This window comes from Peromyscus maniculatus, chromosome 4 (genome assembly GCF_049852395.1).
Source record: "Peromyscus maniculatus bairdii isolate BWxNUB_F1_BW_parent chromosome 4, HU_Pman_BW_mat_3.1, whole genome shotgun sequence".
Classification (NCBI taxonomy): Eukaryota; Metazoa; Chordata; class Mammalia; order Rodentia; family Cricetidae; genus Peromyscus; species Peromyscus maniculatus.
In genome coordinates this window covers 1,846,043-1,858,741 of record NC_134855.1, presented here as the reverse complement: position 1 = coordinate 1,858,741, position 12,699 = coordinate 1,846,043, and the positions used below count along the sequence as shown (strand labels likewise).

Genomic DNA, 12,699 nt, shown 5'->3' with positions numbered 1-12,699 from the left:
GTGTGGGTCTGCTCCAGGGTATCTGATGTGTGGGGAGTAGTCTGATTTTTTTTTTTTTTTTTGGACACACAAGGTTAGCACCCGGTTGTGATTGTGCAAAAAGAGTGAGAGGTTTAGAGATTTAATTTTGCTTTTTGTTGCTCAGCCTTATCCTTCCCAGGAGGCAGCGGGAAGATGTGGCTGGTAGCTGGGCTCCGGAGAGGCTCCTCTGCTACTTCATTTTTCTCTTTGGCCCCCACACTCTTTCCTGTCCGTCCTTTCTGTACTTTTCTTTCTGCCTCTGTGTTTCTCAGTTTGTCTGTTCCTCTTGTGTGCGTGGGTCTCGGGCCTTGGCCCGCCTGGACTCTCAGTCCTGGGAGGAGCGGCGCTCGGCCCATAGGCGGTGGCTGTGCGGCTCACTTATTCGGGGCTCCCGGGACTAAGTTGGAAAGAGAAGGTAACTCTCTTTGCCTGCCGGGTCCAGCCAGGCTTCCCCAGATCTGAATTTTGCCTCCTTCTTCTTCTCCCGGCGATGGTGGGAGAGAAATGGCTGCAGCGTGCGCCGTGGGGCAACTGGGGCTGGACCGCGGGATGGATTCGGTGGGTGAGGCTGTGGGCTGTGTGTATGGGCAAGTGCGTGTGGAAGGGGAACGCATGCTTCTGATTGCGAGGACATCAGTTTGCTTGTGTAAGCGCCCCACACCCAGGGGCCAGACACGCAGACACTTTACAAACCCGTGCTCGGGGAGACTGTCTTGCCGAGGGAAGTGGAGCTGGGCGTTTTGTGGGAAGGGGCACAGCGGGGGCCCCGGGGCCCCGAGGCCCTAGTAGGGCGACCTAGGCTTTGGTTAGCCGGATCGGAAAGTCCTTCCGGGGCGGGAGCCGCGGCCGCCCTCCTCCCGCGGTCCCTCTGGTCCTGGCGTGCTGCTCCTGCCTCAGAGGCGGGACACAAATTTTCCCGAACCCGGAGCCGGGCTGCAGGTCGGCCGGGGCGCGCGATCGGTGGCCGGAGCCCGCGAGGGGCCCCGGACGTGCACTTTGCGGCGCGGTTTGCGCGCTACGGCCGCGGGAGTCGCGAGCATATCCGTTGGCCAGCCCGGCCTCCCCAAGCCCCCAGCTTTGTGTGTGTGTGTGTGTGTGTGTGTGTGTGTGTGTGTGTGTGTGTGTGTGTGTGTGTGTGTGTGTGTGTGTGTGTGTGTGCCTGGAGGCGTAATTACTGATTTGATTCCAATCCATTATTTAGACAATTGAACCTACAGTCTCGTCTTTAGTAAAATGAGGCGAAGTCAGATTTGATTACAGGTTCAGTCCCAGCGACAAGAGCTCGAAACCCGATGGGTTAATAACAGATCACGAGTAAATTATTCATGATTTTACGAGCTCTTTAGCTCCATTGAATCGGCCTAATTGAGAGGAAAAAGGGGGGGGGGGGAGAAAGCCCTGGTTCTCCCCCTTCTCTCAGTCCCTCGCTCCTCCCCAGACCCGATCTTGGGGAATCCCCACACGGCCCCGGGCTTTAGGGGTGCGAGTGAGGGGGGTCTGAGCACCGGCACCTCCTCTGCGGTCTTGGCTCTTACAGCTCCAACCCCAGCCTTCACCGCCCGCAGGGCCTTGGCCTGGCCACCTTGGTCCGCTCCTCAGCTCTTCCTAGCAGGCGCGACTTCCTAGCCAATGGTCGCTTGGAAAAGTCTTCTCCTTAGGGTCCTTGTCTCCTTGAGCCCCAGGATTAGTTCTGTCACAATGATTCCCCACCACATATCCCCCTATTTCCGGGACTCCCCATTCACTGCCCGCCCCCACCCCCCACCTTTCTTCCTCTATTTCCCTACTCCTTTCCCTTGGCTCTGTCCATCTTCCCGCCCCCTACCCCTTCCATTCCCTAGCTTTCTACCCCTGTCATCTATGCCCCCCTCCCTCCCGCTCTCCCTCCTCTTGATACCACCTTCCCCCACTGTAGGCCGTGCTCAGGGCACCTCCCTTGGGCCTACAGGGCGCCAGGGTCCCCACGGAGCTCATTAACAGCAGTGAGGCCCAGGTGGGGGCTGGGTAGAGGGATGAGCCCAGAGATTCCCCATGGGGGAGGTCTGCCCCACCCCGGCAGAACTGAGGACTAGGAGAAAGAAGAGGTTCCATTCCCTGAGCGGGTTTAGTGCTGCTAGCTAGCGGGAGTCATGGTCTGATCCCCTTTAAATCTTCACTCTTGTTGTTCTGGGTGGGAACACTGGTTGGAGGAGGAAGGGGCATCCGAGGCTTTGGTACGCGTGGATACAAACCCTGATATAGTGTCGCCCCTGGCTTACAGCTTCAAACTGAGAAGTTAGACCCAAATCGTCTGAGTTTTTCAGAGGCAGTGGCATTTGGGGCAAGGGGAGAGGGGGGTCCCCGGAGAGTGCGTCTTAGGTAGTTATTGTCAGGATAGCTACTTAATTCTGAATTTGGGGCAAAATATTAGAAATGTTCCGAGCAGTATATAAACCTTAGATAAAATTTTATGATATTTTGGGCCCATGCAATCTTTGGGACATAGGATAATCAAAAACTATCTGTTGTTTATCAGAAATTCAAATCTAGCTGGGCACTATTTGCATTTATTTGCTAATTTTGACACCTCTATTCTAGGCATGCACTATGGTGAAAGATACCTTCCCGGTTTCTTAAAGAGAGGCTGAATGGGGATCAACTTGGGATGAAACAGGAGTTACTGAGGGATCCTGTGTGTCCACATCAGCTGAGCAGTTACTGACGCCCAAAGTTTCTAACCCCTTCCCAACCAAGAGCCCTCCCCAGGCCCCAGTAAAACCCCTAGGGGTGGGGCAGGCTCCCTGAAGAGTCAGCCTTTATCTCTGTTCAAGCAGGAAGGGGGGGGGTGGACTCCAGTGTTGACTCTGGGCTCAGCCTTTACTAGTGTGTGAATGACTTCCTTTCCTTGGCTTTAGTTTTCTCACTTCTAAAATGGGGACAGTGACATATAGAAAGCCAGCGTGTAAGGTGTGCATCGAATGTATGTTGCTATCCTTCTTCAACTCCTTCCCCTTCCGGTAAGAGTCTACCTCCTGTGCTCCCCCTGAGGTGGCCAAACTTCTCCTAACTCCCCCGAACCCCATTTGCTTCTACAAAACTGGGAACAGCTTGCAGGACAGCGCTGAAGATTAACCAGAAGATGCAGTTAGCGGTGCTGGAGGCCCTGAGCCCACACAGTCCTTTGGGGAGGGAGAGTTGATGGAAGCTGTCAGTCAGCAACTTCTGGGTGCTAGTGCCATTCAGTGCTAAGGGTTTTCCTTAGCGGGTGCTTGGAAAACAAGAGTGCAGGTCTGAACAAACCTGTCAGAAGCTCAGAGCTTGTGGCTTCCCTTTGTGAGCCACAGTCTCAACACCTGTAAAAAGAGTTGCTTTGAGTGTCCAGCAGCTGTGGCCTTGCAAAGAAAGCCTTTTAGGGGCCAGCAAGCCAGCTCAGTGGGTCAAGGGGCTTGCTGCCAATTCTGTAGAACCTGAGTTCAACCCCCAGAACCACCCCCCACAATAAATACACATAAAAGAGAAAGAGAAAGCCTTTTAGTGCAGCATATGAAATCCCAAAAGCTATCAACAAGTCTCCGCTGTTGCCCTTCCTCTTGCAACAGGATAGTTTCTGGGTGTTTTGTTTTGTTTTCCAAGAACGGTGCTTGAATCCACTGTTTCCCAGGCAGGTCATATTTTCAGAGAACTTCATTTTCTCCATATCGAAAATGGGGACATTATCCCCATTTAACGTTGTGTGTGCACAGAACTGGGTTCCCAGACTAGATGTGTTTGTCAGTGGTCAGTAAGGGTGTGGACTCAGAACTGGCGGACCAGGCAGAGTCAGGAAATTCACCTGCCGCTTCTGCGTCCCTTTCCCAGCGTTGAGCTGTAACGAGAACGATGCGGAACACCTGGATCGTGACCAGCCCTACCCCAGCAGCCAAAAGACAAAGCGCATGCGCACCTCCTTCAAGCATCACCAGCTTCGGACAATGAAGTCTTACTTTGCAATTAACCACAATCCCGATGCCAAGGACTTGAAGCAGCTCGCGCAAAAGACCGGTCTCACCAAGAGAGTTCTCCAGGTCAGCTGGGCCGGGGTGGGGGCATCTGCAGCTGCCAGAGCCTGAGGCAGAGCCGCACACCCTGCAGGACTTTAGAAGAACCTTCTTCCTGTTTACCTTCAGCCTTCTTTTTCTACCTTGGTAGTCTGTCTTAGAACGTCAACCTTTTTGCTTGCCGTCACATATTCCCTGTTTTCATCTCTTTTTTCTCTGTGTGGCCCTCTGTCTCCATACTTGATTTGTTTGTTTATTTACGATTGTAAACCATTCTTAGTTACCATCTATTACTGAAAGTTCTCCAACTTACTCATGTTTTAAGAGTTTCAAGTATTTCCAATGAATCCAGAGCCCTCCTTTGTCCCCACCCAAGAGACAGCGCCTCAAGTTGCTCCTCTCTTTCCTTTTGCCTCAGTTCAGTCTTTTCTTTATTGGGTTTTCTTTTGGCAGCTCTAATTTGTCTTCTGGGTTGTTGTTGTTTATTTGTTTGTTTTATGTTGTCTGTCTCTCAGACTTTCCAGGAAGCAAGATTTGGTGGTGGTGTGGTGCCTGTAGACCTGCTGGGTGCAGTGGCTTGTCAATGGCCTTTGAGGATGGGGAGAAGCGACTTGGTGCTTGTGGGTCCAATGGAATCAGGCTTACATAAGGGCACTTTTTTGATAGACAGGATCTGGAACTTTCGTGGGATTTCCACACCCCTCCAGATGTTGAGAACTCTAGCCTGGGGCCCAGACTTGTGGTGCCATGTTGGAACAACAAATTTAAAATTCTCTGCTCTTCTGAAGCTCATCCCCAGAGCTAGCCAAACCTCTTAAGTCCCCTGAACCTCAGTTTATTCTATGTAAAATACACACAAGAAGTCACCCACCCATGCCACAGGTGGGAGGTGCTGCTGAGGTGTTGTGGGTGACAACTGAATTAACATGCTCTATGCTCAATGGATGCTAGCTAAAAATAACATTAAGTTCGTTATGTGGTCAAATCTATGAACAGTCCTGGTTATTAGACCTGTTTCCCCATGATACAAGGCAGGACACACACACCCCCCCAAGAGAGTTAAACCAAAACCCCAAACAAACAAAAATCTGAGAGGCTGTGTAACCTGAACATGGTGCCACAGCGAGGACTGGTCCTGGGATTGAAGTCCAGGCCACGGGGTGACCCACCCTTCAGCCTCAGGTCCTGGGATTGAAAGCTGAGAGACTGACAAGTCAGAAGGGCTGCATAGCTTAAGAAAGTTTCAGTGAATCTGGCAGAAAGGAGAACAAAATGAAACAAAACTTCTGGGGTGGTAATGGTAGTGGTGGGCTGTGATGAGATCTGGGCTGTAGGAGCACAGATCCCAGAGATCTGCAGCTCATGGTAGAGCCCAGAGCCCAGCACGCATTCAGCTTTGGGCTCCAGGACTAGGTGATGTAGCAGGGGAGCTGCAGAAATTTCAAAGGCACACTGCTACTCTCCACGCCCCTCACTGTTTGGACTGTGTTTGGGCCTTTTGTTCCCCAGGCCAGGACTCTGGGGTACCCCTGTTGCTCACAGCAGTCATGGTTCAAGTTCCTTTGATTGTTTCCTTCAGACTTTTTGGTCTTGGGGCTAGAACAGGGGACCCTCCTTGGACACCTCTTGCTGCTTCCCTCCGCATGTCCTCTCTCCTTTAGTTCAGGGTCAGCCTGAACTGAGGACCCAAGACTTTTCTCTGGTTAGTAACTTCACTCTCTTTCCAGATTTTTTTGTGGGGTAGTGGGAAATAGGCAAGATCTGGAGTTCAGAAAAACATGGACTCAGAAAGACCCCCTGGTTTATTTTACCTGCTGTGTGTCTTGGACAAATCAGTTACCTTCTCTGAGCCATAGCTTTTTCATCTGTAAAAAGGTCACCAAGTAGGGAACATCTCTCTTCCAGCTGTCTAGACTAAATGAAAGTTCACAGTTCAGTCTTAATACAGAGGAGTCTGATCATATTGGCCTTTGGAGGCAGGAGGCAGGCGGGGTTCCCTGGCTTAGGAGCATGTGGAGTTCACAGCTTAGCTGTCTCTTATTCTTACTCTTACTCTCTGACTATCTCCTGGCACTAGGTGCTAGGGCAATTGGATGAACTGGCCATGAAGCCTGTTGGATACAGAAGGACAAGGACACAGTCAGTTTCCCTTGGGTGTAATCAGTGTGTGTGTGTGTGTGTGTGTGTGTGTGTGTGTGTGTGTGTGTGTGTGTGGTGTGTAAGGACACCAGGCACTTCATGTCAAGCATTAGGACTCCCCCTCCACACAGTGCAGATGAGCACATGATGGTCCCCAAAGCCACACTTGGCTGGTGACTGTCCAGCCAACCGCAGAGTATCCTCTTCTCTGAGCTACCCAGGCTCACTCAAAGCCTGCAGGTTGGGGGAAGGTCTCACTTCCTTCTAGGCCTCTCTCCATCTCCTGCATCCTTTCTGTTCCCTAAGAGCCTAACTGGTCATGACTGCAAAGCACCTTTCTGGCTGTGCATCTATGTCTCCTTCATCTTTTCTTGTCTGTTTACAGTTGAGGTTTTAAGACTTTGCAAGATGAAGTGACTTGCTGTGGGATACAGAACCTAGGACTGGCAGGGCAGAACTTGCTCCCTGTCACCCTGACTGTCAATGGGATCTGGGCTGGGAGTGATTTGGGATGAGACAACTGGTGACTAGCTCTGGGAGGTGATGGGCTGGTTCAGATCTCTCCCCACCCCCAGGGTTACCTGCTGTGGGGGGTTTAGTACTTTATTTCTTCCTCTCTGACTCTGACCTGTGAATCTGTAATCTGAAAAATAGCTTACACACGGGGAATCCAACTTTAAAAGAACATTTTAAGTGCCAATGGCTCAAAACCATTTTTCCAATCACTAGTTAGTTGTCATTAGTACAGGAGAGAATTCTGAGGGGTGCAGTAAGAACATGTATGGGGGGTCTGAGCTGGTGCAGGAAGTGGTGAAGGCCCCCCTGAAGAGATGGTGCTTTGTCTCTGAGCCTCCGGTTCCCATTTACAAAATGGTCATCGTCCTGTCTGACACTGGACAACTTCAGGATCGATTCAGACATACTGGGAGGGAGTTTCACAGGTGACTTGCCTTGAATCTTTTGTTTAATTTCTTACAGTCACAGGGATCCACATCAGGATCTTGTACATGCTAGGCAAGTGCTCTCCCACTGAGCTATGAAGGAGAGGCCACCTCAGCCCACAGAGGTGGAGAAATTCCCCAAAGCCTCACAGCAATTCAGTGACAGACTGAGGCTACAGCTAAGAGCTCTTGAGTTCTATCCAGTGCTCATTGGTTTTAGTTCCTTGAAGAAACCTTTTTTTAAAAAGTTTACAAAATAATAGAACTATCATTCAAATCCATATGACAAATTTCACAGAGCAGTGCCGCTATGAAAACACAGGCCAGCGATTCATCCTTCTGAGGCTATGTGGTCAGGGCTAAGGATGGAGCTTAAGGACCCACATCTTAGTTCTGCCTCTTCCTGGTTGTGTCTTAGTCTCCTCACCTGTAAACTAGCACTAATAGTTCAAGCCTACCTCACAGGATTATTACAAGGACCATGAGTGAAGACGGAGCACTTAGAGAGCTCTGCTCAGACAGTGTCTGGCTTTATTACAGAGTAAGAATGCCCACCATTATCATCTTCATGAACTGTAACACCAGAGGCTATAATTGGGTTGCTCTTTGTTTCCAAAACATGGGTTTTTTTGTTTTTGTTTTTTTGTTTTTTTTTGAGACATGATCTAGTTCAGATTGGCCTTGAACATAATATATAGCTAGGATGACCTTGAACTTCTGGTCCCTCCTTCCTCTACCTTTAGGCATGTGATACCTCATCTTGTTTATGCTGTGCTGGGGATCCAGCTCAGGTTTAATGCATGCTAGGCAAGTACTTTGTAGATTGAGCTAGGTCCCCAGATTTTGGGGGTGTCCTTTCTTATTTTGTAGCTCAGCCTGGCTTGGCACTCACTCTACAGCCCCCAGACTGGCCTCAAACTCATGCCAATCCTCTTTACTCAGCTTCCTGTGTGCTAAGAGGCTGTACTTCTTTATCCCTTCTCTTTTGTTGTAAGACATTTTCTTCAGAGCTTGGTGGAGTGGCTGTGTCATGCTCCCCCAGCCTACCTGGTTGACACTGGATGCAACCATTGATGTGCTAAGAAATGTCATGGTATTTTTGAGTATGAGGCTTCACCTTTTGCATGAATTCCTTAGTGTTCCAGGATATTTGCTGGGGGGTCCAGTGGGTCTCTTTTTGTCATCCAGCCTGTCCTGGAACTCATGATCTTGAAGTCCCCTTGCTTTTGCCTCCCAAGCCCTGGGATTGCAGACAGACGCTATCACGCCTGTCTCTCCCAGCCTTTGTGATGAAAGCAATCCAGGGAAGGAGGTTAATGAGCAGAAAACAGCTCCTCCAACAGTTGGAGCCTGGACAAGGGGCACACACCACAGTGGTGTGTCATCACTCTCCTCGGACTTCTCAGGATCCATTCTGTGCCAGGCTGAGGCACTCATTCTCGGTGGTATTAGTTGTGTCCTGAACTTGGCCTTGCTGTCCCCAGAATGTAACCCCAGAGTTACTGTGTGTAGAATGAAGCTTGAGGCAGCTGCCCAGCTAGGGCTCTGGCTTTAGGAAGATGGGTAGGTGGAGCAGATCATTTATGCCCTACTCACAGCTGCCCTGAGATCCCAGCCCATCCATACCATAAGAAGTCACAGGGATGTGGCCCGTTCCAACCCTCTTTCTGTGCAAGAAGGAAACTGAGGCAGACCCAGAGGAAAGGGACTAGTTGAAGTTCACTTAGGTGGTCAATGGCAGAGCCAGGCCTGGAATGCCCTTTCTACTGCCTAATTGCTTCATCCATCCATCCATCCATCCATCCATCCATCCATCCATCCATCCATCCATCCATCCATCCATCCATCCATCCATTTACTTGCTGTCCTACTCAGGGTCACATGGTAGGGAGAGCATGGACTTTTTTAGGGCAAACAGTCCTGCTTTCAATCAACTTAGCCACTTTGTGATCATAGGTAAGTAACTTTTAAATCTATAAAATGGGACTAGTAATAGAAACCACATGTCTGCCTTGTCTCAGGCTTGAACCAGGGAGGGTACAGGATGTCAAGGTGCTAACGCAAGTCATGTTAGCATCATCATTTCTCATGTGAGCCCCAGCAGCAGCATTTAATCTTCATTTTCTCTGTCATAGACTTAGGGTTGGACAGGGTCCCTGCCCTCAACATTCTTTGGGGAGGGGACTTTTTGAAATGCCTACAGTTGGATTTTGGTGAAGCCCCACCCAGAGTAGTCAGGTTTAGAGTTGACTTTAGATTTCCATTGAGCAGATTCCTAGTGCCTGGGATCCTGTAAAGCCGAGAAGGCAGCTGTGAAGATGGTGTCACTGTTTACACTCGAGCTGTTGGGGCAACGCCTGGGAAGCAGGGAGCGGGCGGCAGCTGAGCACTTCCAGCCTTCCCAAGGTCCTGGAACCCCTGAGGATGAACAGTGAACCCACTCCCAGGACCCAAAGGGCTCCACTCCAGCTCCCGCCCACATGTGCAGGATGGGACAGTGGCTGGCCTTTCTCATTGCTTGACCTTCATGTGACTGTGAGGCAGTCTCTCTTAGGCCTGTCTCCATCCATTCTCCAGCTTCTCCCTAGACCACACGAACAGTCTCCCACTGAAGACTCTCGAGAGCAAGCAGGGCAGGACCTGACTAGATGGGCAATGCTGAGGGTGGTCTTTGGAGCCTCACACTGATCTGCTAGTCGCACCCCCCCCCCCAAATGACTGATAAGCTTCCTTTAGGCAGACAGCTGAGAAATGTGCTTTCTCCTTGAGGGGAATCCGTTCTAGGGAGCCAGCTTTGTTCCCCACTTCATGGGGAACATCTCTCTCCTTCCTGCCAGACTGAGCTGCTAATTGAGCCTGAATTGTGTCAGGATGTCTGGGGGGGGGGGTTGAGGCCACAGGCTTCTTGCTGCTGGGGTGGTCCTGAGGGTGAAGTCAGGAGCTGGCTCATCCCACCCCTGCCAGAGACACTGGGAAGACAGGCAGAGGCAGACACATCTGGAAACACGCAACTGGACAGCCTGGAGCCTTCAGAACCCCCAAGGTCCTTTGTTTTATGGGGAAGCATCTGGCCAGGGGTTCTCTTATGCAGAAGGAAGTGAAGGGGCCCTGCCTTTTGGACATTTTTCCTTTAGGAGGAATAACTACCCTAATCCCCAAAAGTGTCCTGGATTTCCTGCAACTCCTCTTAAGCACAGCATGGGCCCCTGGGTACCTCAGGGTCTCTGCATTGCTGTGGTCAGAGGGTTGGTGAGAATGTAGGTGAGTTTTGTGGGCATCTCTACTGACATGTACAGGTGTGTGTGTGTGTGTGTGTGTGTGTGTGTGTGTGTGTGTGTGTGTGATGTACTCTAGAAAAAGTGAAAGTAAACCTTCAATCTGTCTTCCTGGTATTCTCTGCACTTCAGGGCTTCTCCGGCTGAGAGCAAGTGGGGTTCTGGCCACCTTTTTCCTAGTTATTCACTGTTGTTTCATTTCCATGTTCTTCATGCATTCTAGTGTTTTATGAAGACTGACTGTGGAACACTTAAAAACAATGTACTCATAGGAACCTGTGGGGCACACTATCCACCCCCAGTCTTTCCATTTTATATGGCTCAGTCTGGTTTGTGTTTTCAATGACAGATGGGACAAGAGCCACGTATTTAAAGAGTTTTTGTGGTTACATTGAAAAGTACAAGGAAACTGATAAAACGAATTTTAGTATTTATTGTTTAATCCAATATGTCCAAAATAGTTTATCTCAATATGAAATCAGTAATCTTTTCCCTTTTTTCTTTGTTTCTTGCTTGCTTGCTTGCTAAGTCTTCAAGTCTCTTGCATGCTGTCCTGTCTACACTGGTGGCATTTTAAGGTTTCAGTCTCAGTACCATGACAAGGAGTTCAGCTGAAAAATGCCCTGGCAGGAAGAGCGACCCCATCATAGACACCAGGGAAAATAAAATTTAGTTTTGCAAGCAGAAAATGTGGCTGGGACATTCTAGACCTCAGGGGTGGGGGGTGGGACTGGGGGGTGGAGGGGGGCAGTAGAGTTGAGCAGCCCAGGGCTGCTTTCTCAGTCCCCCCCACCTTCCCCTAACCAGTCCCGCTCTGTGGGCCCACACAGGTCTGGTTTCAGAATGCCCGGGCCAAGTTCAGACGCAACCTTTTACGGCAGGAAAACACGGGCGTGGACAAGACGTCGGATGCCACGCTGCAGACAGGGACGCCGTCGGGGCCCGCCTCGGAGCTGTCCAACGCCTCGCTCAGCCCCTCCAGCACCCCAACTACCCTCACAGACTTGACTAGCCCCACCCTGCCGACTGTGACGTCAGTCTTAACTTCTGTGCCTGGCAACCTGGAGGGCCACGAGCCCCACAGCCCTTCACAAACGACTCTTACCAACCTTTTCTAATGACTCGCCACCCCCTTCTCCCCAAGGCCCCACGATTTCTTTAAAAAAGAAATTATCTCTAGTTGAATTCCAAGTGTATTTTAAAAATAGAGGCTTTGAGCAACTAACTAACCACGTTTTAGGATCTCGCCTGGAAACAGAGGGAAAAAAAAGAATTGTGCGTCGGGCTAACGTATCGGTGTGTGCTGAGGAATTACTTGGGAGATACATGTGCAACACAACATTTGTGTCCCTGTACAGTTTTGTGGACTGAGCGAGGAAAACAAATAATTTAAGTTGGCTGAGAGCTTCCGTATTTTCAAAGACTGCCACGTGCCTTAGGAATACTGTTTTATCTTCATACTTCGGATGAATTGTTCGGGTTTTTTTCTCTCCCTCTTTTTTCTCTCTGTATATTTATGACCAGAGCAAAATGTAAAAAAGGAAAAAAAAAAAACCAACAAAAAAAGTTTGTTACTTTGAATAGCCCTAAAAAGAAAAAGAAAAAAAATAAGGAAAAAAAGTCAACACCCACTTCAAGAGTTGCTTTCTTGTTTTAGAATTTTAAGGTGGAAGTCTGTTCGGATATCAGAATTTGTAAAATCTAACCAGTAATAAAATCACTTATGGAAAAGACTTGGTGCTGGTACTGTTTTGTGTATGAGGATGGAGAGCTTTTCTGAAACCTAGACCAATTCCAGGGTCTTCACCTCCCTAATGTTCTTGGCATCCTTTCTCTGTGTCAAGATTTGGACTGGGACAGCACTGCAAAGGCATCCTGGCCTTATACTTAAAGACTTAACATCAGAGAGAGAGAAGCCATCATGCTAACGCTGTGATCTGAGAGAGGGGGTGGAGAGAGAGAGACTGTTAACATCCACATATTCATTCATTCATTCATTCATTCATTCATTCATTCATTCAATCTGTAAGCACTAGAAGTCAGAGGCCCTTGCACCTGTCTCTTCTGCCCCTGGCAGGGGTGGGAATGTACTCAGTGCTGTGGGAGACCTCTTGAAAATGTGCAGCTTTCCCCTGGGAGAAGCCTCTGGCATCATTCAAGGGCAACCTAAGCCCCAGTGCTCCTGATCTCTGTCTGTCTCTGTCTCTCTGTCTCTCTCTTCTCCCTCTTCTTACACAGATTTTTTTTTTTTAAATTTCCCCAAGAGTTGGGACTGGAGGGATGCCCCAGTGGTTAAGAGTACTGGCT

The 12,699-nt window shown here is 49.7% G+C and overlaps 1 protein-coding gene across 3 annotated transcripts in view; it reads left to right on the top strand.

Moving 5' to 3' along the window:
* Positions 1–12,125, top strand: part of Lhx2 (LIM homeobox 2) — a 28,630-nt gene extending 16,505 nt beyond the window's left edge. For all 3 annotated transcript variants that reach the window (XM_015986196.3, XM_006992521.4, XM_076568772.1), the window contains 2 exons: positions 3,859–4,064; positions 11,223–12,125. In XM_015986196.3, coding sequence (XP_015841682.1) covers positions 3,859–4,064; positions 11,223–11,510 — 494 coding nt within the window. In that variant the 3' untranslated portion in view covers positions 11,511–12,125. The remainder of the gene's footprint in view (positions 1–3,858; positions 4,065–11,222) is intronic.
* Positions 12,126–12,699: the final 574 nt, after the last annotated feature.